At 41.3% G+C, this 25,853-nt stretch overlaps 2 protein-coding genes across 2 annotated transcripts in view; one reads left to right on the top strand and one right to left on the bottom strand.

The window, feature by feature from the left end:
- The window catches only part of dnah9l (dynein, axonemal, heavy polypeptide 9 like), a 33,463-nt gene extending 16,382 nt beyond the window's left edge, over positions 1–17,081 (top strand). Inside the window, exons 46-87 of the mRNA XM_065953929.1 lie at positions 838–1,003; positions 1,088–1,190; positions 1,542–1,679; positions 1,841–1,942; positions 2,252–2,413; positions 2,671–2,754; positions 3,185–3,294; positions 3,431–3,593; positions 3,740–3,863; positions 4,133–4,275; positions 4,413–4,574; positions 4,841–4,900; positions 4,991–5,164; positions 5,258–5,404; positions 5,712–5,825; positions 6,127–6,270; positions 6,817–6,999; positions 7,277–7,378; positions 8,042–8,176; positions 8,342–8,515; positions 8,732–8,864; positions 8,998–9,100; positions 9,408–9,530; positions 9,622–9,826; positions 10,096–10,260; positions 10,383–10,523; positions 10,656–10,826; positions 10,898–11,020; positions 11,125–11,318; positions 12,154–12,302; positions 12,612–12,739; positions 13,041–13,178; positions 13,296–13,385; positions 13,463–13,654; positions 13,824–13,943; positions 14,274–14,333; positions 14,543–14,725; positions 14,982–15,164; positions 15,638–15,753; positions 16,213–16,325; positions 16,495–16,635; positions 16,795–17,081. Coding sequence (XP_065810001.1) covers positions 838–1,003; positions 1,088–1,190; positions 1,542–1,679; positions 1,841–1,942; positions 2,252–2,413; positions 2,671–2,754; positions 3,185–3,294; positions 3,431–3,593; positions 3,740–3,863; positions 4,133–4,275; positions 4,413–4,574; positions 4,841–4,900; positions 4,991–5,164; positions 5,258–5,404; positions 5,712–5,825; positions 6,127–6,270; positions 6,817–6,999; positions 7,277–7,378; positions 8,042–8,176; positions 8,342–8,515; positions 8,732–8,864; positions 8,998–9,100; positions 9,408–9,530; positions 9,622–9,826; positions 10,096–10,260; positions 10,383–10,523; positions 10,656–10,826; positions 10,898–11,020; positions 11,125–11,318; positions 12,154–12,302; positions 12,612–12,739; positions 13,041–13,178; positions 13,296–13,385; positions 13,463–13,654; positions 13,824–13,943; positions 14,274–14,333; positions 14,543–14,725; positions 14,982–15,164; positions 15,638–15,753; positions 16,213–16,325; positions 16,495–16,635; positions 16,795–17,042 — 5,909 coding nt within the window. The 3' untranslated portion in view covers positions 17,043–17,081. The remainder of the gene's footprint in view (positions 1–837; positions 1,004–1,087; positions 1,191–1,541; positions 1,680–1,840; positions 1,943–2,251; positions 2,414–2,670; positions 2,755–3,184; positions 3,295–3,430; positions 3,594–3,739; positions 3,864–4,132; positions 4,276–4,412; positions 4,575–4,840; positions 4,901–4,990; positions 5,165–5,257; positions 5,405–5,711; positions 5,826–6,126; positions 6,271–6,816; positions 7,000–7,276; positions 7,379–8,041; positions 8,177–8,341; positions 8,516–8,731; positions 8,865–8,997; positions 9,101–9,407; positions 9,531–9,621; positions 9,827–10,095; positions 10,261–10,382; positions 10,524–10,655; positions 10,827–10,897; positions 11,021–11,124; positions 11,319–12,153; positions 12,303–12,611; positions 12,740–13,040; positions 13,179–13,295; positions 13,386–13,462; positions 13,655–13,823; positions 13,944–14,273; positions 14,334–14,542; positions 14,726–14,981; positions 15,165–15,637; positions 15,754–16,212; positions 16,326–16,494; positions 16,636–16,794) is intronic.
- Positions 17,082–17,228: 147 nt separating this feature from the next.
- Positions 17,229–25,853, bottom strand: part of LOC109984106 (uncharacterized) — an 11,515-nt gene continuing 2,890 nt past the window's right edge. Inside the window, exons 3-11 of the mRNA XM_020634123.3 lie at positions 24,989–25,090; positions 23,830–23,895; positions 23,686–23,714; positions 23,431–23,568; positions 22,977–23,063; positions 20,877–20,951; positions 20,646–20,752; positions 18,862–19,042; positions 17,229–18,738 (exon numbers count right to left, since the gene is read on the bottom strand). Of these exons, the coding sequence (XP_020489779.2) occupies positions 17,746–18,738; positions 18,862–19,042; positions 20,646–20,752; positions 20,877–20,951; positions 22,977–23,063; positions 23,431–23,568; positions 23,686–23,714; positions 23,830–23,895; positions 24,989–25,090 (1,778 nt within the window). The 3' untranslated portion in view covers positions 17,229–17,745. The remainder of the gene's footprint in view (positions 18,739–18,861; positions 19,043–20,645; positions 20,753–20,876; positions 20,952–22,976; positions 23,064–23,430; positions 23,569–23,685; positions 23,715–23,829; positions 23,896–24,988; positions 25,091–25,853) is intronic.

Genomic DNA, 25,853 nt, shown 5'->3' with positions numbered 1-25,853 from the left:
TAGATCCCAACTTCTGATTGGACCTCAGATATCTGTTTGATTTGGCCCTCCTAACACGAGAAGTGAACCTCCTCCCTGGTGGCAGAAGTCTAAACTCTGCATGCAGAGGATGCTGAGGATCTTCCAGGGTGGACTTTAACTGTATTTCTCAGTCGTTGTTTTTGTTAACCATGCTGAGGTTACAAAACCAACACATCAGATTTTGAAAGTTATAGGAAAGTGTCAACATTATTCATAACCAACAGGAAAAATAAATCCAAATTGGGATAAAATGTAAAATCTTGTATCAAGATAAAATGTTCACCATTGCAAAACTTCCCATTTTTTAATCTTGGCTAATAAGATGAACATTTTGTGTAAATCTACATATAAATATTTACCAAGTTCATTTAACTTCATCTCCCGGTATACATGTACAGTATGTTAATTATGTCTGAAAATACTGGTGTGTTTAATGTGAGAGACTGTTCCCCTTTCTTCAGATGCCCTTGCTTTGTTTCAAATCTCTTCATATATTGCTGAATACATTGTGTGAATAGAGAAATAAGATTCTATCTGCCTGTGTCACTGTTTATTGACATCAAATTATACTGCCAAGTTTTATTTTTCCTGTAATATTGCTCAATACATTGAATGTATATGACAGCGCTTTTACTTTGACACTCATTCATGTGATTTTTGTAATTCCCTCATCTTTTGGAATGCATTTTGTAACTGGTAGCTGACAGTCATTCTTTAGTTATTTATACATGGATTGAATTTAAAGTATTTTGCTGTGGGCACATTTTTTCCTGTCATTTACAACAGCTGTCTTAATATGCACTGTGCGGCCCTCAGGTGTCCTGGAGAAACCCCTGGAGAAGAAAGCTGGTCGTAAATTTGCTCCTCCTACAGCTAAGAGACTCATTTACTTCATAGATGACCTCAACATGCCTGAGGTAGACGTTTATGGGACCGTCCAGCCGCACACACTCATACGACAGCACCTCGACTACAACCATTGGTAAGAGTGACACGCTATGAACACACTTGTTCAATGTTGCATACATGCATGATACAGCTACACAACACCTGTATGTATTTGTAGGTATGACAGACAACGACTGGTGCTGAAGGAAATACACAACTGCCAATACATCACCTGTATGAACCCAACAGCTGGAAGCTTCTCTATCAACCCCAGACTGCAGGTATTGACTTAAGTGAACACACACACACACATACATATATAACTATTATAACCATTCCTCTTGATTCTTCAATTGCTTAAGTTAATTAATGGTTTAGCATTTTTACAAAATAATTATCAAGGTCTAAATTAACACAAAAATGATTGAATCAGCTGTTAAAACATGAATATTAGAAGCGATTGCCTTTTTGAAGTGAGACTTTCAGAGAAAGATAAAACCAAATTGGATCTTCAAACAATGTATTAGTAGTAACATTTAGAGAGCAGTGTGAAGGGTCAATTTTTTTGCCAGCACTGATTCCACAGATACTTAATACAAATGTATTCTCACATCCTTCTTCACTTTTTTCAGAGGCATTTCTCAGTGTTTTCAGTACACTTCCCTAGTGCAGATGCACTGGCCACCATCTTTTCCAGCATCCTGTCAGCCCACTTCCTTCAGGGAGGATTCAGCTACGGGGTTTCCCGCTCAGTAGGAACTCTGATACAGGTACACCCACAGTATTAAAGCAGCTTTTTTTTATACTGCTTGTTCCAAACAATATTAGTGTTTTTATTTGGTAGCCTGTCTAACATTAATATTGCCCACCTGTTTGATTCAGTCTCCATGAAACCATTTAAGCTATTCATCTTTTTGTTCTGCTTATCCAGGCAGCTATCTGTTTGCACAAAAAAATCAGTCAGAACTTCCTCCCTACGGCGATACGCTTCCACTACATCTTCAACTTGCGAGACCTCTCTAACATTTTCCAGGTAACGCACACACATTCATGTTGTATGATGAAAGATGTTTCCTTAAATGAGATTCACAGGTATGGGACCATCATGCAAAATTTCCAGAGGCATAAAAAAATAATTCTTCAATGACTCTGATTGCAGCTCTGCAGCCGTGTATTGTATTTCTATGCAGTCTAAACAAAGCTAATCTATCAATTTACCCACCCACCTACCTGTGAGGAGCCTTTTTAGTCAGGATGGACATGTAGCCAAAGAAAAGTATGTCCATACAAATGCTGTGCAACTAAGTCATGGTGTTGTTATTCTGCATATTTTGGTGTGTAGGGTATTTTGTTCACCCTGCCAGAGAGTATCCGATACCCCATGGACCTGGTCCACCTGTGGCTGCATGAGAGTTCCAGGGTTTACTCGGACAAACTGATGGAGGAAAAAGATGTTGAGCTCTTCAACAAAATCCTTCTGGATACTGGAAAGAGATATTTTGAGGTGAGAAATAACAGATATAAGTAATATGTTTGTCTTTAAAACCTTGTCACTGTCACTGTTTTCCGCCACACATCCTATTTCAACCGGCACAGCATCCCCTTGTGGCAAATGGGGGGCAATTTTACAGGCTATTAATCATACTGTATTACTGAAATAAGTTATAACTGGCCTATTTCTAGCCATAACCTTTCATTTTAACTGTGGCATGTTAAGTATTTCCAGCTTTTCATATCTGTGTTTCTGCCAATTTCCTTCAGGGAATAGATGAGTCCATCTTCATCCACCAGCCTTTGGTGTACTGTCACTTTGCCCAGGGAGTTGGAGAGCCTCGCTATCACCAGGTTTGGCTCATTTTTATACACACATTATGGTCAGAGCTATTCTGATCTGAGCTCAATGTTGCTCCTTTCAAGAATCCATTTATTCTTTATTAAATTTGATAATAAAAAAGAATGAATTTAATTGTTTTTGACTTAAACCAATTTATTATGTGGATTATCTGTAGATCCCATATTCAAACCCTTATGGCACAAACTCAGCTGTCATGTCTAATCTGTCAGCAAATAAATGAGGATGGATGAACTGTCATTAGTTCGACTAATTACTTTTTAGTTGTATATGAGGTTTGAAGTGAAAGTTAATGGACTCAGGCGTTGATCAGAACTTAATTCTATTACATATCTGGTTGGTTACCCAGCTGTTATTGAACAATAATTGTCATAATCATACCGTGAAAGAGACAAAAAGTTTATTATATTTCCGTCTTGTCAGGCGTCAGACTGGGAGAAACTCCAGAAGACGCTGGCAGATGCTCTGGAGCATTATAATGAGCTGCATGCTGTCATGGACCTGGTCTTGTTTGAAGAAGCTATCCAGCATGTGTAAGACACACAAACAGAGACACATGCAGTGTAACGTCAACCATCTGCTAACATGCACAAGCAGAGATTTACACAGATGAGCACATATGTAGCCTCGGACCACACGCACATTGTTCATTCTGGTATTCGGTTTCAGGTGTCGTATCAGTCGTATCCTAGAGGCCCCCTATGGTAATGCATTGCTGGTGGGAGTGGGAGGCAGCGGGAAGCAGAGTCTGTGCCGGCTGGCTGCCTTCCTCAGCATGCTGGAAGTTTTCCAGATCACTCTGCGTAAAGGCTATGGCATCAATGACCTCAAGGTAAAAATGCTTCAACAGCAAATGCAGAACAGATAAAAAATGTCCTGACACCGTTTGATGCAGATTCCTACCAGATGAAGCAGATTTACCTCGCCATATTTACTGTATGTATTCTTTGACCCTTTTCTGTATCTCCTCATATCCAGAGTGATATAGCAGCGCTGTATATCAAGGTTGGGGTGAAGAACATTGGAACGGTGTTTCTTCATACAGACGCTCAGATTCCTGATGAACGATTTCTGGTGCTCATCAATGACATGTTGGCTTCAGGTTTGGCTGTGCAGACAAAGCATGAGTGTCTTTTCTTCTGATGAGTGGAGATGTCTGTTTCAAAAGCTACAGTTATCAAATGTACAATATAAGCATATTTTCTTCCATTGAATACTAAAGGTCTTTGTGCATGAATTAATGGTCAAAGGCTTTTAGTGTATTCTGAAAAACAGCCTCCAGAGTGAATATTTCTATATGAAATCCGAGGTGTGGTTTTTGAGCACATGTGCATTTTGAGCTTGCTTCTTTTTTTTTTTTAAATCAATCAGGGGATATTCCGGACCTGTTTAGTGATGAAGAAGTGGATATGATTGTGACATCTATCCGGATGGAGCTGAGAGGTTTAGGACTCATAGATAGCAGAGACAACTGCTGGAGCTTCTTTATCGAGAGGATAAGACGACAGCTCAAGGTCTGAATCATTCATAATGGAATTTTAAGCCACGTATGATACCATTTTATAGCAAAGCATAATACCTATATTATCAAAACCCTTCTCTATACCACTGATTTCAAAATATGTCTGCCACCTCTTTATTTGTCCTCCAGGTCGTCCTGTGTTTCTCTCCAGTCGGATTCACATTGAGGACACGAGCTAGGAAATTTCCGGCGCTGGTGAATTGTACGGCCATAGACTGGTTCCACCCCTGGCCTCAGCTCGCCCTGAAGTCTGTCAGCTGTACTTTCATAGAGAAGATACCTGGACTGGAGGTGACAGCATGTTCAAATACCATTTATATTCACTTTATCACATATTAACTATGCACTCTGTGAGTTTAAAACATAGAAACTCTGATGTTAAAAAAGGTGCATATGAAAGTAATATGCCAATGATACCATCAGATGAAAGAACAAACATAATAGTTGCATTGCAGAAGTAAAATATGATCGTATTTGTCAGTACTATTAAGTGATTTAAAAAGAACAAATCCAACTAAAGAATTTTCTAAATCCCTGTTCATGTTTACCCTATGCAGCCAAAAGTGCGAGCATCCATCAGTGAGTTCATCTCATACGCCCACACCAGTGTCAATGAGGTGAGTTATCAAAGAGCACCGTTATAAAAAAAAACCTTGATACCCTCTCTGACATCCCATCTCGTGTTTTTGTTCATAATCACTGTGCAGGTGAGTGTCAAGTATCAACAGAATGAGAAACACTTTAACTACACCACACCGAAGAGTTTCCTGGAGTTCATGAAGCTGTATGGCAACCTGCTGGGGAAAAAACGCACAGAGCTGACGCAGAAGATGGAACGGTTAGAAAACGGCCTGCTGAAACTGAAGTCAACCGCCTCGCAGGTCAGACAAGAAACATTAAATACTTAGGAACGTTAACAATATATCTTGTGTGACTGATTCTGTAACTCAGCTAGGTACTTCTGTCTTACTCAGGTAGAAGATTTGAAAGCTAAGCTAGCTGTGCAGGAGGTGGAGTTGTGGCAGAGGAACACAGACATAGAGGCTCTCTTAGCAAAAATTGGACAACAGACGGACAAGCTTAACCAAGAGCGAGCTGTGGCAGATGCAGAGGAGCAAAAGGTGAGACTGTTGCATAAGAGGACCTGCACAATCACAAAATGTGTTTATGATGGAGTGATGGCATGAGAAAGTAGTCTGAGGAAGAGCATGTTGGTTCGAAACGTCACATAATGAATCCTTCAAACGGGATCTTCTTGCTGTGCAGATCTTGTTTTGCTTTCCTTGCCTATTTGTGTTTTTTGGATCCAGCACCCACTGAGGGATGTGCGTGTCTTTTTTTATTTTTTCAACGAGAAAGACTTGCAGCATCTATTCAACGCACTAAATAGAATGCACACGTTGTTTTTGTTCTTGTTTGTTTCTTCAGGTGGCAGCAATCCAAGCTGAAGTGACCAAACAGCAGCAGGAAACAGAGGAAGACCTTGCCAAGGCTGAACCTGCTCTGCAGGCAGCAAATACAGCCCTCAACACACTCAACAGAGTAAAAATATTGTACACATAAATAGAGACATGAATCCCATTAAACATAATTTATGTTAAATGTAATTTTTCAATGTGTTTTATATGTGCTAGCACTGCAAATATTCAACACAACTGCCTTACAAGATTTGCTTCATCCCAGCCCAAATAAATATGCTGTGTGTGTGTGTGTTTGTATCTGTGTGTGTGTGTGTGTGTGTGTGTGTGTGTGTGTGTGTGTGTGTGTATGTGTGTGTGTTTGTATCTGTGTGTGTGTGTGTGTGTGTGTGTGTGTGTGTGTGTGTGTGTGTGTGTTCATCCAGTTAAATCTGACAGAACTCAGGACGTTCCCCAACCCTACAGCTATCGTCACCAACGTCTCAGCAGCTGTTCTGGTGCTACTGTCTCCCCAAGGAAGAATCCCCAAAGATCGCAGCTGGAAGGCTTCCAAGATGGTTATGAGCAAGGTGATATTTTACAATGACATGTTGTACTGTTCCGTGGATTAATAGCTGTCGGCCACAAAGCCAGAAAGTCCATTACACATAAATCCCCTTATGTGGAGAAATAACAATTTGTCACACTCACAATGACACATTGACAATTTATTATTGTGTGTTATCTGGGCTTCCAAAACTGCCAAAAACGGTAACAGTGTGTTGACATTCTTTATAATATCCTTTAGTACAATAAGCCTGTGTCATTACTTTTTAGTGTTTTGTTCAGTGTTCTTATCTTTGCTTCTTGTTTTAGATAATTTGTTATCTAAGCCATAGGCTTTCTCTCAGTCAAATAAATGATACTGTATATCTTTAACTGAAATAGAGACTTTGGCAAACACTGTGTTCCATCAGAGAGTTTCCAGTTTAGTTTCCAGCTTCGTGTAATTTATTTCAAACCTCAATTCCCACCTAATGTGTGATTTAGAACCCAAAAGGTTTGCAAATATATTACAATGGAGATCAACCAGTGACATCTTTTGATTTGATCTACACACACTTCTGCACATCCAGGTGGATGACTTCCTCCAGGCTCTGGTGAACTTTGACAAAGAACACATCCCCGAGGCCACAGTGAAGTGTGTGAGGGACGAGTACCTCAGTGACCCAGAGTTCAACCCTGAGTTTGTACGACAGAAATCCTCTGCTGCTGCCGGGCTCTGTTCCTGGGTAATCAACATTATCCGCTTCCATGAGGTGCGCACTCATACATCAGCTGTCATACTAATTAAATATCACTGATTTTAAACAGCTTTGATGTTTTTCAGTGTACTACACTGTGGTTGTATCATTTGATAATTATTCTCTGTTTCCACAACATTTGTGCTGCCCTGGATAGATTTTTGTAAGTACAACGTTATTTTCTTCTTTTTATAAAAAAAAAACAGTCTGTGCATTTCTTCTTTTTGTTAGCATATCTTTGGTTCAAACTGCTGTGTGTGTGCTTGCGTGCATTTGTGTGTTTCTTCTCCAGGTATTTTGTGAAGTAGAGATGAAGCGGATGTGTCTGTCTCAAGCCAACGCTGATCTGGTTGAGGCTGCTGAGAAACTCGAGGCCATCAGGAAGAAACTTACGGTGAGTTTGTTTGGATTCATTTTTCTCCTTTTTTTATTTGAATCTTGCTTTAAATGTAAATATGTTTATGGAAAAAACAAGACTCCATCATAACACTTTGCTAGTTACCAAGGGAAGGTGACTGTTTCACTTTTTCTTTATCATCATCATGAGTACATTTAAAGGTCGTCTGATAGTCCACTACCTCTTCTCCTGCAGAACATTCTTGTCATTCAAATTGCTCCTTGAAGTCTCTAATTGTGTGTGTGTGTGTGTGTGTGTGTGTGTGTGTGTGTGTGTGTGTGCATGCGTGCATGCATGCGATGTTCTGCTCTGGGATAATCTGCTATGTTTGTTATAGTTTATGTTTGTATTACTATGTGATGTTTTAATTGTGACCTGCCGAGGGACTGCAGATGTAAATAAGCCCAAGGCTAACTCTGGTGCAATGCATCAAATGGCAACATTTATGTTTAATATTGTACATGGTCCCTTTACAAACAAAAACTTAAGTTAAATTATCTTGTCGACTCGCCCATAAAGAAGGCCTTCTTTAAGTGGAGTGTAATAAGTGGTGTCACCTCACTATTTTTGTTTTATTACGTTTAGGCTCTGATCCTTAATGGCTTTGACATAAAGTTAAATTATAGATATTTTCTAAGTCATCATATACGTTTCTTTCAGGAGTTGGACAGTAGCCTGGAAACTTTGACATCAGCGTTTGAGACAGCCACATCAGAGAAACTACGCTTTCAGGAAGAGGTCAACCGCACCAACAAGACTATAGAACTTGCCAATCGGCTGGTCAAAGGACTGGAGGTGGGTGCAGCAGTGGTCAATGGGAAATAAGTTTTACTTGTGTTTCTTGAACTGTTTCCAGAGATGTTGTATTAGAGCAGTATGTCAACTCTTTATAAATAACCTACTGTACAGTATTGGTTCCACTCCAGGGTCTCACTGTTTGTATAAATGTGAATGTTTCAGAGTGAGAATGTGCGCTGGGCCCACTCAGTAGCTCAGTACCATGAACATGAGGAGACTCTCAGTGGGGACGTCCTCTTAACAGCAGCTTTCATCTCCTATTCTGGCTCCTTCTCCAAGAAATACAGGAGAGAGCTGCTGGAAAACCTCTGGATGCCCTTCCTGCGCAGCCAGAAGGTCTTCAGTCTCATTCACTTTTCAATAGTTTCTGCAGAATTGAATTGAATGAACATGAAAATATATCTTTATATTTTATGTGAAAGTGTGAATCATTCTCCACATTTATCTTTTCCACAGCTGCCTGTCTTTAAAACAGCAGATTTTGTTCTCTTTGCATGATAACATTTTGTCGTAATTGTACATTTCAGTAACATAATCTCTCCATCATATCAGGTTTCCATCCCCATGACAGAAGGTTTAGATCCAGTGTCGATGCTGACTGATGATGCCATGGTGGCCCAGTGGAACAATGAAGGTTTACCAGGAGACAAAATGTCGACTCAGAACGCAACCATCCTCATCAACTGTGTGTATTGCTGTTACATATACTCCATCTCATCATTGAAGAGATGATTGTCCCTTTTCTACAGGCATTCAAATAGTGCACTGCCAGTTTTGTTTCACGAATCTGCTCCTGTTTCCTGTGTGATTAACAACAGGTGAACGCTGGCCTCTTCTCATTGACCCGCAGCTACAAGGGATCAAGTGGATCAAGAGTCGCTGTGGCAGCAGCCTCAAGGTCGTCAGTCTTGAGCAGAAAGGGTGAGTGTTTCCCAGTGCCAGTTTCTAATCCTCAGACTGCTCTGCACCTAAAATAATGAATCTGATTCAGTCTGTGTGAATGTACCAACCGAAAACATACATATTTGATCCCGTTGTTGGGAAGATTTTATGGTTATACTGTGAAGATTTTAAGTCGCATTTATATTACATAGCACACACATGCTACCACAAGCTTCTACTCTCATTTGTTTAACAGTGTTACTATTTGGGAGAACTGGCAATTGTATGTATTTTATTAAACTTTCATGATTTGTATTTCATTAATTAATATTCAGTGTTGTTCCAGGTATGTTGACGTGATAGAGCAGGCCGTAGTGGCAGGGGACACTGTCCTCATAGAGAATCTTGAGGAGACCATTGACCCTGTTATCGATCCTCTGCTGGGGCGATACACCATCAAGAAGGGCAGGTAACACAACAGACACACATTTGTGTACATACTAAACAACCTTTTGTTCCTATTCCTTTGACCTTCCTCCCTCTGCACCGCTCTCTCACAGTTGTATAAAGGTCGGGGACAAGGAGTGTTTCTTCCACCCAGGCTTTAGACTGATTCTCCACACTAAATTGGCCAACCCTCACTACAAGCCAGAGATTCAAGCACAGACCACCCTCATCAATTTCACTGTGACCAGGGATGGTCTGGAGGACCAGCTGCTGGCCCAGGTGGTGAATCAGGAGCGACCCGACCTCGAGCACCTCAAGGTGGGCTGAAATAAGTGCAAGTATGGCAAATTTGTGGTGGGCCACAAATGCTGCTGCACTTATACACCTGAATACATCCCTATATTAAACATACTGTACAAAGAAACTGTTGATGATAGGTGCAAAAACGATTTCCTCACTAAATAAGATTTCAGGTAAATATGAAGAATCACAGCTGTAAAGAGAGTCATTCCCAAAAAGCAGCTCAATGTGTGTTTTGTCGTATCATATTGTAATTGATACACACTCTTTGTATTCTCTCCCTGCAGAGTGAACTGACCACACAGCAGAACATGTTCAAGATTGAGCTGAAACTTCTGGAGGACGAGCTGCTGACCAGGCTGTCTGCTGCAGAGAGTAACTTCCTGGGTGACAACGTGCTGGTGGAGAAGCTTGAGACCACCAAACACACAGCTGCTGAGATTGAGATGAAGGTTACAAATGTGTTCACATTGTCTTTAAAGCCTGATTTAAAAACAACCCCCGTACTTCCTCCTTTGCCCTGACCTTTACATTTTTCCGTCGTCTGTCTTCTTCCTTCATCCCTCCCTCACAGGTCCTGGAAGCTAAAGTTAATGAGGTGAAGATAAACGAAGCCAGAGAGCACTATCGTCCTGTTGCTGTCAGAGCTTCTTTGCTTTACTTTATCATGAACGACCTTAACAAGATCAACCCCATGTACCAGTTCAGCCTCAAGGTGAAATAGAAAAAAGTGTCTCTGTTTTAAAGTTTCTCTAAAGATGAAAAGAGCTATAAAAAAACAATGTGCTTTCACTTTTTGTATCATCATGTTTTCTGTATTAGCCTAACATCTCGCTCTTGTTGTCAGGCCTTTAACGTGGTTTTCCACAAGGCAGTGGCGATGGCAGAGGCCTGTGAGGATGTCAAGAGCAGAGTCAACACACTCATAGACTGCGTTACCTACTCCACCTTTAACTACATCAGCCGGGGACTGTTTGAGAGAGACAAGCTCACCTTCACCGCACAGCTGGCCTTCCAGGTGTGTATGAGTCTGTGTGAGTGTTAAAGAGATGCAGCATTTCTTCTCTGACTGTGCTCTTCTTCTTTCAGTTGCTCCTGTTGAGTAAGGAGATAGATGTGCGAGAGCTGGACTTCCTGTTACGTTTCAACATTGACCACACCTACGTCAGCCAGCTCGACTTTCTTTCAAGCACGGCGTGGAGCGCCATCAAGGTGATTTCTCACACAAAAATCCATAAAATATTTGCTTTTATTGCTGGCCAACCACAATTAATTATATTGTCAAACACCATTGGCTGAGCCTCTTCTCTGCTCAGGTCATGAGTTTCACTGATGAGTTTCGAGGTCTGGATCGGGACATTGAAGGCTCTCCTAAACGCTGGAAGAAGATGGTGGAGTCAGAGTGTCCAGAGAAGGAGAAGTTTCCTCAGGAGTGGAAAGGGAAAAGCTCCCTACAGAAACTAATCATGATGAGAGCCCTAAGACCAGACCGCATGACCTATGCTCTCAGGTTAGGAGTTCTTACCTCTTGTGTTTTTATATACAGATATGAGATGATCCTGTTTTCCTCCTTCTGTCTTAAAAATATTTGGACAGTCTCATTTTCTATCACTTTCTTAAGCCCTGTTTCCACCAAGCGGTCCGGTTTGGTTCAGTAGAGTTTGGTTCAGTTCGAGACAGTAAACCCTGATCTTGCTAGCGTTTCCACAGCCAACCGTGCCCTTATTTGGTAAGCGAAGTGTAAGCCAGAAGGAGATAGCTGCGTCAGGCTGTCAGTTATGTAATTATGTGACATCATAGCAGCCCAACACAGTGAAGCCCGCTATTAATTAAGTTCAACGAAGAAGAAGAAGAAAGGGACACAGTAAACAAAGGGGGACCCTTTAGGGTTGGATCGGTATCCTTGGCACCACAACAGAAGGGTACCAAAAAAGTAGAACGGTACGGATCCCTTATTTTGATCAAAACAATAAATAGGTACCGTACCAAACCGAACTGAACCCGGCCGCTTGATGAAAACGAGGCTTTAGACACTTTTTATGGCATACTGTAGCGTTTTACTTTGTTTATTACTGTATTTAGCTTTCTCTTTATTTATTTTATTGTTTGTTTGTTTTTTTGCTATTATGCTTTTTCTTTCTTTATTTCTTTATTTGACCTTAATTTTCAAACCTGTTTCATCTTTCCTGTGTTTCAACATTTCTTAAATCTTTTGTCCCCTCTGTCTTGCGTCCGGCCATCTCGTGTGGATCCCTTTTGGGCACACTGAGTTTCTTGACTTGCTTGTTTTTGTGTGTTTTGCAAGATTTGTTTTGCCTCGTCAAAGAAAGTTATTATCAATGTAGGAACTTTGTGGAGGAGAAGCTCGGGGTGAAGTACACAGAGGGTCGAAAGACGGAATTTGCGAAGTCCTTTAGAGAAAGTGGGCCAGCCTCTCCTGTGTTCTTCATCCTCTCCCCTGGAGTAGACCCTCTGAAGGATGTGGAATCACTGGGTAATTAAACAAAGACAGATACATACTCAAAGCTTTTTACTGCTTGTATATTTACTAGATATTTATAGGTTTGAATTGTTTATGCCATCATTCCCTTTTTTGTGAAGAAGTGTCCCATTTGGGCTTTTAGAAAAAAGTGTCATTACTTCATATTCTTTGTCGTGTTATGACAATAGAATGATCACGTTGTAGATAATACAAAGAAAAGGGTTTAAAAATACGAAAACTTCTTTCTAACCATAATAATTGGTCAATTAATGACACACTTCAGTGGGAGTGTGACTTCTAATTAAATCTTCATGTTCTCAGGAAGGAAGCTGGGATTCACCATCGACCTTGGGAAGCTTCACAACGTGTCCTTAGGCCAGGGCCAGGAGGCTGTGGCTGAGGTTGCAATGGAAAAGGCTTCCAAGGAGGGTCACTGGGTTATACTGCAGGTCTGATAAGAAGATGGTGTTTTCTCTGAATATTGGGGTTAATAGAAGTAGAAGAAATGTATCAAAGATCATAAATATTACATTGAATGATTACCTGTCTCATTTTGCTCAAATACAGTTAAGAGTACTTCAAATTTGATTTAAATGTAGGTGTTTTTATTTAGTTTATAGAAAACAAATATGATTTCAAGTGTTCTTGGAAATTTTGATAATTCTCGACTTTCAATACTTAAGCGTTCCCACTGTCACCTTCTATGCTAAACTATATTTGTATTGCTTGTTTTCATTCCCATCCCTGTAGAACATCCACCTGGTTGCTCGCTGGCTGGGTTCACTTGAGAAGCTGCTCGAGCGCTGCTCTGAAGGCAGCCATCCCGACTACAGAGTGTTTATGAGCGCTGAGCCAGCACCAACGCCCCAGGAACATATTATCCCACAGGTACACCTCACATGCAGTCAGGGCATCTTAAGGCATCAATTATAGACAACAAAGCCTCCTGGGTATCTTTCCTGCACTCATACAGTATTACATCACTGATGTGGTGATTTCCCTCAGGGCATTCTGGAAAACGCAATCAAGATCACCAATGAACCTCCTACAGGCATGCATGCCAATTTGCATGCAGCTCTGGATAACTTTGACCAGGTGGGTGTCTAATGTCTGCTTTGTGTAAATGGTGTGTTTTTTTTTCTTCTTTTATTAATTCATTTGTATCTTTGCAGGACATCCTGGACCAGTGCAGCCGTGAGCAGGAGTTTAAGACCATCCTCTTCTCTCTGTGTTACTTTCACGCCTGTGTAGCTGAGCGGAGGAAGTTTGGACCGCAGGGCTGGAACAGAAAGTATCCCTTCAACACTGGAGACCTGACCATATCAGTTAACGTTCTCTACAACTACCTGGAGGCCAACGCACAGGTGGAGTGTGTGTTGTTGATGTTGTGTTTGAATGACATGCTGCATTGGGGACTGGGAGGGAGGAGCATGTGTGTGTTTGCCACAGGGTGATTCATGGAAGCATGTCATGAAGGGGATGATTATGATGATTGTACTAGCAGTGATTTTGGTAATGATTATGTTGATGAAGGTGCCATGGGAGGACCTGAGGTATCTGTTTGGTGAGATCATGTATGGAGGACACATCACTGATGACTGGGACAGGCGGCTCTGCAGAACTTATCTGGAGGAATACATGCAGCCAAACCAGGTTTGTTTATTTATCCAAGAACGAGAAAGGGAATACATTTGGAGGTAATTTAGTGTAGCTATGAAGGGATCCCTAATGAAGTTTAATCTTGCCACAAACACTTTGGCAGTGTCAGTAAGCTTTTGGTGGGGGGGGGGGGTTTGGAGTAGACTTTGGACACTTGGGGATGAGAATTGATTCTAGTTAGCAGCAGAGTGGCTTGTTATGGGCGAAAGACTGCAAATAAAAATTAAAGAGTTTGAAATTTTGGCTGCTTGAGTTGGAGTAATTTCATGTTTTGTTCTGTGTAAGAGAGCTAAAACTTCTCCTTTATGTTGTTTTGTTGCCCAGTTTGACCGAAAGCTTGCTTTGACTCCAGGATTTTTCGTCCCCTCCAACCTGGACTACCAGGTAACAAGAGAGATAGATATTGTGTGAATTTGTAACATTCAATGTCTTACCTTGCTGATGTTGAATTCTTAATAACCAGGGTAGTCCATATCATTTACGTGTGGCTTTGAAACCTTCAAGAGATTTATGAATTTAAATGCAAGTCTAATGAGAAGATGACAGGAATTAATGGATGGAACATTCATCATTTTCTCTCCCTACATCTCCAGGGTTACCATGATTTCATAGATGAGATGCTGCCCCATGAGAGCCCAGTGCATTATGGGTTACACCCCAATGCAGAAATTGAGTTCTTGACAGTAACGTCGGATAGCCTTTTCCACACTCTGCTGGAGTTGCAGTCTCCGGATGCTGTGATGGGGGAGGGAGCCTCACAGACCCTGGAGGAGAAGGTAGCTACACAACAGGATGTTTTTTTTTTTTTTATGGAATCAGGGTTGTTACTGATGGATATTAAATGATTGAACCTGGCAAAAAACAAAATAGAGACACAACATGTGACCATTTTTGACAGAGGGGTCTTTAAAAGTTTCATCTCTGAATTCAATCTCTTGAGATACAACATTTAGAGAACTACAAAACTAAATGTGGAAACTTTAGGAAATGTTCTTCTTCATACCTACTTTTTAATGACATGTACTCCTTCAGGTGAAAACTATTTTAGATGAGGTGATTGAGAAGCTTCCAGAAGAGTACAACATGTCTGACATCACCTCTAAGACAGCTGAACGCTCGCCGTACATCCTGGTCTGCTTTCAGGAGTGTGAACGCATGAACATGCTCATCTCCGAGATACGCCGCTCGCTCAAAGAGCTGGACCTAGGACTCAAGGTAGAACCAATTTGTTCTACATTTGTTCCTATACATTTCAACAACATCTAAATTGTTCTTATACCCTGGTCTTACTGCTGACTAAAGTGTGAAGCCAGAGTTGAAGGGATTATTTGCTTTTTTTGTCCCAAAGCAGTGGTGGTGTTAGTATTAGTGCTAATCAAATAAAGACATCTCCCAGTACTCCCATTATCCTTATCATTAGCTATGTGTGCACTTAAAGAATAAAAAGCCCTCTTCCTGTTTTGCCACACGGGAGTCTTTTGAAGCACCACATTAATCCATCCTGCAGATTTATTTTATCTGATCAGGTGGCATATGCTGCAGTTTAAAAAGTGTAGAGCAGCTGTTTTTAAAAGTAGTTATACCAGACTCGCAAATGTACAAATACTTATTTGATGTTAATTTGCCAGATAAAGCACCATAGTTGTTCGTAGTCATTGTGAAGTAAGAGTTTAATATGTCCGTCACAGGGTGAACTGGCCATCTCCTCTGAGATGGAGAAGCTGCAGACTGCTTTGTTCTTTGACAACGTCCCTGATACCTGGACCAAACTGGCCTACCCCTCCACCTACAGCCTGTCAATATGGTGTGTTTGTGTGTGTGACATGTTTGTCAGTGCGTCTAAATGTAAACAGCTATTAAGTTTTTGAACAGAAAAAGGAAATTTTTTGTTATTATGTTTGCCGTTTGCTTTGTTTTATCAACTATAGATTTAAATAAGCTTTTTAGGACACTATAAGTTATACTGCTTATTAGTGAAGCTGTCAGAAATACATGTGCCATTTTTACAGTGTGCAGACAGAACTCTGACATTATCTTCAGATCTTCTCCTCTCTTTGTTGGTGTGACTAAGCCTACTTTGTAGTACACATTTCAGACTTAAGAATTGTTTTTTTTATAGGGGATAAAATCCACGTCCCCAGTTGAGAAACTAAATATTTGGAGTGATTGGTTGAGGGTAGGGGATGGATTCTCCAGGAAATTAATTAAAATCTATATAATGTCCAAAACATGATCTAAGTACACGTATGTGTGTTTGTGTCAGGTATAATGATGTGCTGCAGCGTTGTAAAGAGCTGGACAGCTGGACTCAGGACCTCTCTCTGCCCAGTGTCGTCTGGCTGTCCGGACTTTTCAACCCTCAGTCTTTCCTCACAGGTATCAAACGTTCTTTACTCTCTCACATATAAGAGTAAAACCCAGGCATCATTAAAAAAAAAAAAAAAAAAACATATTTTTTGCACTTGTGCCATCTGTTGTTTTTATCTCATTTGTCCTCCGTGTCTTATTTGTTTGTTTGTTTGTTTGTCTTGGCCTGGCTTTCCAGCAGTGATGCAGTCTCTGGCACGGAAGAACGAGTGGCCCCTTGATAAGGTGAACCTGACCGTGGATGTTTCCAAGAAGTTTAAGGAAGAGTTCAACCAGCCTGCCAGGGAAGGGGCATACGTTTATGGACTTTACATGGAAGGTTGAAAGAACATTTTCTGCAATTAATCTTTAGGAATTTTGAGTAAAAGCTAACTTCTCCCTCTGTGAATGAAATGGTGTCATACATGTTAAGAAATGTTTTAAAAAAAAAAAAAGATATACCATGTTTTCCTCTTCTCTACATTTGTGTTTGCTGCAGGTGCAAGGTGGGACACTCAGACTGGTGTGATCACTGAGGCCCGTCTGAAGGAACTGACCCCGGCCATGCCTGTCATCTCAGTCCGAGCTGTGCCCAATGACCGCCAGGAGACCAGGAATATCTACGAGTGTCCCCTCTACAAGACTAAGATCAGAGGACCTACATATGTATGGACTTTTAGCCTAAAAACCAGGGAGAGGCCAGCCAAGTGGGTGCTGGCAGGAGTCGCCCTGCTGCTCAGTGTTTGATGGGGACTTTAGGAATGTGAGGTTAGCAGGAATTCGATTTTTATGAGACAAAGTAGGTTTGTACAATGTGTTAAAACTTGTCGTCCATGTTTGATTTATAAAAGTTAACACAGACTCAAATGTATACATACATGTCCTGGATGATAGGGCTAACTCTAGCAGAGAAGAAGAGCAGGAATGAAAAGAAAATTTATAATCTTTTTATTGAAAAACGATAAAATATACAGAAAGAAATGCCAAACATTCACACACTAGATCACAGTTAGAACTGAGCTTGTTCTGAACAAATCAAAGCTATAAACTAAGAGATACTTTCTAAGCGGGGAAAAAAATATCAGACCGTGCTGCCTCAGTAGAGCGGCATTCAAGTGTGTTATTTTTCTTTCACTTGTACCTCTTACAGTGTGTTATGCAGCAGTTTTAATAGCACGTTAAATTACACAGGTGAAGTCATTCTGACAAAATGACAAGGCAAATTTCGTATCGTTCTCCTTCCTACTTCACAGTACACATGGGTATAATATTCATCCATTCAATAAAAAAAATACCAAAAAAAGTGTGTATACCAGCTCTTTTTCAACTCTCTCAAAGATTCTAATGCACATACTGCAGCTCAGATACTGTATGTGTTAACAAACTGAAACAAAATCTGTCTAGTTTGGCCTCTGTGTGTTTTTCTGTGTGTATTTCTCTTTTTTGTTTTCTAGTCACTATCAGACCAGTCGAGCTCCATCATGTCCCTGGCTGCAGAGGACATGTTGATCTTGGTTCCGTGCCGCACGCTGCAGCTCTTCACAGAGTTCTGATTGGACGAAGCTCGCATGCTCACCTGCACCCCTGATTGCCCGAGGACTCCCACTTCACCTCTAATCTTTTGGCTGATGGCCTCGCTGAGGTCACCTCTTACTCCCTGGACCATGACTCCCATGTCAGTCCTGCGACCCCTGACCCCAGCCTCACTCCTGACACCTTGACCCACTACCTTCATGACTCCCAGGTCACCCATGTCCATGTCTATGTCACCTATCCTCTCCATGTCCCCCATGTCATTCATATCTAAGGACAGCATGTCCCCCAAGCCCCCCAAACTCCCGTGGAGACCCTTGAACATAGTTGGGAGCCTCCCTCCTTCTATTCCTCCCTCTATCCCTCTCTCCTCCAGCCTATCCCCAAGTTTTTCTATCTCCCACCCTCCCTCTTTCTCCCTCTCCCCCTCCCCCTCTCCAAACCCACCTGAGTATCCTCGGACTATGGTGGTCACCCTGCTCCTCTGCATCCCTCCTCTCTCCCTGTCCCCGTCCCCCCACGTCCTTTCCTCCCTCTCCACTACACCGCCTGGGAAGCTCCTGAGTGTTACCTGCACCCTTCCTCCACTGTCATCCCTTTCCCTCTGCCCCCATCTTTTCTCCTCCAGGGTCCCTTCCTCTTCCTCCTCTTCCTCCTCCTCATCCTCATCTCCGAACCTGCCCTGCAAACCTCGGATCATGGCGTGCAGCCTCCCGCTGTCAAGTGAGCCCATCCCCTTCTCCAGCGCTGCACTGCTCCCTCTTTCCGTGTCTCCGTTGCTGAGGGTGCGGAGGAGGCAGCTGACGCCAGCACTGCTGACCCCAGCACTGCTGAGCCCGGCGCTGTTGGAGTCCTGAGAGTGTGAGCGGAAGAACGAGCCGGAAGAACCGATAGACATCGGTGTGAAGAACTGAAAATGTTAGAGAGAGGAGAGAGAGGGGAATGAGAGGGGATCACAAAGAGGCCAAGAAGTCCAGGTTGATTTTTGCTTCAGCTGCCTAAAGAGATTAACCTTTACTCCCATGCAACTTACTGGTGAGATGTTTGAGCGCTCCATGAGTAGGGATGTTGGACTGGGACTCATGTTGGACCTCTCCATCAGCCTCTCCTCCCACAGTCTGAGCCTCCGCTCCCTCTCCTCGAGCTCCTTCTCTTTGGAGTAAAGTTCCCTCTCCAGCTTTCGAAGGCGCTCCAGAGTCGACTCAATTTCACACCTTGGATGTGCAGACACAGACAGAATATCTGTTTAACTGTGCATGAAGTTGGGGCATAGTTTCAAGGTTACTTTACTAGTTAAATAGACAGTCCAGTATCACGACTAACACCATCTTGCTTTTGCTCCAGTGTGCACTGAAGGATACATTTGACTTATTACTGAGGTTTGATGTCTTTATCAGTTTGGGCTGGCAGTTTTTTTTTTGCCATCAAAGCTCTGCAGCTGCAACAAACGTGCAAGTTTTACCTGAATTATATATAATCAAATAACACATACAATATATTTTGTATAACAGGAAAGAAGCAAAGCATGTGTTCTTGCAGGTAAGTCAACCACTCTTCAATGCTGTTCAATATTTCTTCTTTTATAGTTTCAGTGACAAGAATTAGTTTTGATATTTCCGACATCGCACAGTGAGAAAGTAACTGCGTTAAGAGCATGTTCACATATGTCAGTATTCTGCTTTTGAGTTCACATAATCATAACACCTTCATGGAATACACATAAACACAAATCATGGTTAGATTTACTACAAACTGTGGAAGTGGATCAATGTTTTTAATTGTAACTTCAATTATTTGACTTCTTCTAAAAGTCTGCAGTTCTGATTACATTGGCAAATTAAAATGCACATTTTTAATAAGTGTTTTTATCAAACATGACATCAAATGTTTACATACTAAGCTGTTCCTGCAGAAGAGTTTCAGAGATGTAAATATTGAGCTGAAGAACTGTTTGTTACCACAAGAGGGCACTGTTAAAGTAAGTGACGACCTATGAACCTGGTATGAACACTCAAGGCAACTAAATATAGACAGATTTGACGCACAGCTATACCTCCATCTGTGTTCCTTCAACACACACACACACACACACACACACACACACACACACACACACACACACACACACACACACACACACACACACACACACACACACACACACACACACACACACACACACACACACACACACACACACACACACACCACCTCCCCTTGCCCAAGTTTTCCACCCATACCAAAAACTCAGAATTGATTGCCTCGTACTCATGTTAAATATGCACAGAATTTCACACCTTCTCTCCTCTGCTCTCTCTTTCCCTCTCTCGCATCATCTGTCCGCTTTGGCTTCCCACAAACCTTTTTGTTCTCTCATTTTTCGGTGCTTTAGATTTCATATTCACTCAATACAATTCTGGTCATCCCTGAACTTTTTGTCTTCAGCTCAAGCTGGTTTTCTCCTCTTTCTCTCTTCCACTCTTCCCCCATCCCCTCTGTTGCCTCCTTGCTGTGGGGCGAGGGCAAAGAGGAGGAGTGCAGGAATCTCTTCCATGGACTGTTTCCAGAGAGCTTATTATAGACTGAAGTAGAGCACAGGGTCACACATTCAACTTCTCTCCCGAGCTTTAGACTCCACAGAGCTGTGTTTGTATGCATGTGTGTGTGCATGCTGGCACGTGCATAGCTATGTTGAATTTTGTACATGCATACTGAGTTTTATTTGTAGTGCAGTAAGCCACTGAATGCATTTGTCAAAAAAACAAAACATTGCGTGTATGTGTCTGTGTGTGTGTGTGTGTGTGTGTGTGTGTGTACCTCCACTGGTCCTTGTTATGTAGGAAAGAGTTACACTGGTCCGGTAGACGGCTGTCGTTGGCCATAGTCTCCAGGGTTACCAGCACCTGTTTGAACTGTGGACGCTCCTGTATGTGTACGCATGCACACAAGGAAGAACAACCAGCACACACTTATTGTTAAGTCTTTGAAAGTATAAGAGACCATTTTTTGAGGACATTAATAACTGCATCTGTTTTTCGTTAAGCTTACCTTTGGGTCTGCTTGCCAGCATCTCCTCATCAGCTCTGCAAAACTTGCTGGACAGCTAGTGGGGATGGTCAGCCTCTAGATAACCACACACACACACACACACACGCACACACACACACACACACACACACACACACACACACACGGACACACACACACAAACACAGGCAAACAAAAGAAGCAGAAGCCTTTAATCTCAATAGATTGTGATACAATTTTGAAAAACATGTCCTCCAAACAATCTTGGAAATGTATAGACACAGTAAGACCAAACCAAACAAGTTAAAACAAGACAAAACTATTTTAGAACACCAGATAAAGATTGAAGTCCAGGTGCATGTATGTCAATCGAGTATGCAAAAAAAAAAAGGAAAAACAAGATGCACAACAACAACCTTTAACATTTAACAGTACTCAAGACAGTTTGCATTTTTTTCAGCAAAAAGAAACATAAATCACATCAACTGCAGAGCTTTTTAATATCGTATCCAAGGCAACTATTTCTTCAACAATATGTACACCTTGTGCTGCTGGCTGTGATGTACTGTAAGAACAGGAGGGCAAAAGTTGATGGCCTAATGTTGTGACTTTCATTATGTCCCAACGTTTTTGCATACTGCATGCAAATTGAACGCGTTGTGATGGAGGCTGCACTGTGTACTGTGGTAAAAACAAATGTTAACGCTTACAATCCAATCAAGATTTTGAACACAACAACAGTGCTTTAATGCTGATGTTTAGCAGGTACACTGTTGACCGTTTGCAACATCTTAGTTTAGCTTGTTTGTCTGCTACTGCTAATAGGCTAAATACACTCAAATGTGTTTGTTCTTCAATCAAAGTAGCATATTACTTGTATTTATGGATCAAAAGAGAAAGTTAAGGAATCACTCAAGTTATTTCTATTCACCATAATGGAAACTAATTGCATGGCAAAAGTTCATCTTCTTCAAAAGCTGCTTGAGTGACCGTGTTTCATTAGGACTGTTGAGGCTTCATTAGTTCGGTTTGACAAGCCTTGAAGGACAAGCAAGCGGCCCCATAGCTGCCGCCTCGCTGACTACGACTCACTACCAAGAAGATAAAAACAAAGGCACAGTGAAGATAAGAGAAGTCTTTAACAGAAAAAAAAAATCAGGGTCTTTAAAACAAAGAAAGCTACAATATGTGAGGCCACTTTTTTTCTTTCTTACAATTAAACTGCAGTTAATGTAAATCCACCAACACAATGTCCCTGCATTATAGATCCCCTGGCATCTTCAAAGGTCTGAATGAGCCCAGATAGCCCCACATAGTGCAGCGCACTACATGGAAACAGTGTTCTCTGGGGATTAATCCTAAAATATCACCAACTCTGAGTTGAGGGAGGGCAAGGAAGAGGGTCAGGAAGCAAGGTATAGCAATGGAGGGGAAAATCAGAGGGAGACTGGGAAAGAGAGAGAGAGGGAGTTATTTAGGGAGAGTATTTGGAGATAAGCCAAGAGCTACGCAGGAATCATATTCCCAGAATTGTTTGTTGGTCCTTGTATGTGCCTGTGTGTTTTTATGTGAGGCTGCTGCAGGGGATTCAAACACGTCAATAACTGAAACACATACAGTCCAACAGTCACTCCCCCAACTCCCATAAACCTCCTGAATCAACTGTCCCTATTAATCTTTTCTTTTTTTCTCATCGCTCTCTCTCTCTTTCTCTCGTAAAGGCTTTAGCCGGGGGGGGGGGGGGGGGGTCTGGCTGAGCTCCACTGCAGTGGATCCAGGCCTTACAAGAGCAGAGAACTGACATCAGGCCTAAAAATACCCAGCCTCAGCCTCACCAGCTCGCAGTGGAAACCATGAGAGCATCACATTGTTCCTCCAGCCGTCTCAGACTCTGGTACATCTACATGCTGACGGGGGTGTTCACAAAGGTGTGTGTGCGTATGTTTGAGGAGGGGGTTACCTCTTGTTTTTCTACCGACAGCCATGCAACCTGCAGCCCTCTAGTACATCTACATGCTGACAGTGGTGTTCACAAAGGTGTGTGTGTGTGTGTGTGTGTGTGTGTGTGTGTGTGTGTGTGTGTGTGTGTGTGTGTGTGTGTGTGTTAGAGGATGGGGTTACCTCTTGTTTTTCTACCACCAGCCATGCAACCTGCAGCCCTTCAAATCCTTTGAAAGGAACCTCCCGAGTCAGCATCTCCCACAGCACCTACCAACAGAACAGACGTTGTTACTTCATGGGGATAGAAAGGATTTCTTTGATAATTTGGTAGTCACTGCACACACTTTATATCACATAATAAGTCACATCTAAACATCACACACTGTAATGTAGTCCATAGTTCAATGTATACTGTTGATACATTTGCAGATACTTTGACTAAACAGTACTTTACTGATACCTTGTTTTTTTTAATTCAAAAACAGTCTTATATAGATTAAAAGACCAAGACAAAGAAAAATACAAATTTGAGCAACATTTAATTCCAGCTGTCAGTACCTGACCATTTTTAGTACTTATTCCTATATGTGTGTTTCATTGCAGATATACTGTATGTCAGGCAGTGCCAGCTCACCACGCCATAGGAGTAGGTGTCACAGGTCTCCGAGACAGGCAGACTCTGAATAACCTCAGGAGCCATCCAGGGGAAAGTGCCAACCACTGTCATATGGGTCGTGTGCGACAGGAACTTTGACGCCCCGAAGTCACAAATCTGAAATCCCAACAGGGCGAACCAAGAAGACAGCACATAATTACCAAACTGATTGAACTGAATTAAAAAAAAAAATGCTTGTATGTGAATCTCTGTGCCTGAAGAAAAGCCACAAACCTTCAGCACTTTGTCTGCTGTCATCACCACTGCAAGAGTGCGAAAGAGCAGATTAACAGATGTAAGATAAGATAGTGATACAATATAATGTTGGCTAGAAGATGCACACTTGATGAACAAATCAAAATGTATTTGGTGTGTTACCGTTCCGTGACTTGAGGTCTCTATGAATTACTTTGACTGGAGCTTCTGCATGGAGGTAATGCATCCCTGTGGGGAGATGAAGAGAGGCATTTATAACTGGTAAAAACAAATGATTTTATTCTAATTGGTTTGGTTGATATTTCCATTCAGGATTTGTGAGATTTTAGTGCACTATAGTTTAAGTAAAAATCTGTTTGAGGTAAAACGAAAGCCACATGATACAGGTGCAACTAGAACCCACTGAACCAATGTTTCTACAGGTCAAATGAATATTAGAATTTATATTAATAGTTAATTCATCAATATCATTATTTCTAAGACACCTCTTGCAGCATGTAGAAATATGCAGGCTGCTGAGAAAGAGGCTATTTAACTACCCTGTCTTAAATCCATTTAAATTTTGGATTTCAATATAAAGATTGATCATCACACACAGCTTATGGCTGAATGTACGCTATGCTGTTGTAAGAGAAAATATTCAGTAAACAAAACAAACCTGGCTAACCCCTAAAAAGATTTTATTTCTTGAGGAGTTTGATAAAAAAAAAAAATCACATCAAATTTAAGTTGTTTTTTAATATTATGAAATAGATTAAATGAGCCTTCTTTCCCATAATCCTCTCAAACTGATCACAAATTCTTGAATTCAACTGAATAGAAATGGCTTCCTAGCAGACTTTGTGCTAGAAGTTAATACTGCATTTTTGTCCAAACAATCATTATAGTTTTCCAATTGTGATGAAACTTGCAATATCCATTCCTCATGTTGAAAATAGTTGACTATTAGTTCATTGGTAATAAATGTTAACTGTAACATTGACCTTAAAAATGGTAATATGGTAATACCATGTTGGTGTTAGGTAAAGGATGATGAAAATTGTTGTGTAAACACTTAATTCTGGTCAAAGATGAGGAGAGTGGGAAACGACTCAGCAGAGGCGTGTTCACTCAGACTGCTTTGACTAGGGACTAGGGAAGGCCCAGCTGGGACACTGATGGTGGAATGAAGTCTATGTTTGGTAACACCCAAATGAATAGTATTTATTTACTATTTCTGACTCAGCTCCTCTCTCCTCTAACTAATAACATTAACGTAACATACAGATGATGCACATCGCCTCTGAGACCATTTTTACCATCATTATTATGTCAGCTTTACCTTTAGCTATCTGTATGGCCCACATCATGATCTGCTCCATGTCCATCTCCTCACTCTGCTCACTTGAGAGGTACTCATACAGAGACCCCCCACTAGCATATTCTGTAACAACACACATACATACAAAGAAGTAATCGTCAGTGAGGCAGAAAAGTCAGTTTGAACAGAATTGTTGATGAAAACGTCCATTCAGTTTGGTCATTTGGTTACATTAAATCTATCACACTGGAAACATATTTTGGGATTAACCATCCTTAAACAAAGGATATTGAAGAGCTAATATCCATTTTTGGTGCAGCTAAAGCACACTTCCTTCACGTATATTATAAACATAAATATAAGACAGAGACCTCTTAGTTCAACAGTTTAGCCCCTCCTATCACACAGACCTGCACACAGCGGAAACACCAACAACCTTCACACACACACACTGACCGACTAATCCAGATTATCCCTGACCTTTGAACTTTTCATTTTTCCCTGCTAAAACTGACATTTCCAAGAGACGAGAAAGACATAGAGGATTATATCCCAACAAAGGACTCCTTTGTGTGTCTGGTGGGTACAAAACTAACAAATCTGACCCTTTAAATGGATGAAAAGTTGTTTAACTTTGACAAACATTCATACCCTAAGACACTTGTTTTTCCTACTGTACTTTTTATTTTTAGTTATCATCGGACCAAAGTGCAGCAGTAATGGTTGCTGGACAAGTCTAGCGTGGTGTGTCGTACTTTATCCTAACCATATGATCCCATCCAGGATTACAACCACATACAAACATACTGGTCTCAGTTTCAAATGTCCTGCCAGGAAACACAGCAAGAACCAGCTCTCAGAGTATACACCAATCCTTCAAAACACA

This window comes from Labrus bergylta, chromosome 4, assembly GCF_963930695.1.
Source record: "Labrus bergylta chromosome 4, fLabBer1.1, whole genome shotgun sequence".
Classification (NCBI taxonomy): domain Eukaryota; kingdom Metazoa; phylum Chordata; class Actinopteri; order Labriformes; family Labridae; genus Labrus; species Labrus bergylta.
Note: the sequence above shows the minus strand (reverse complement) of the source record. Positions and strands in the feature narration are given on the sequence as shown.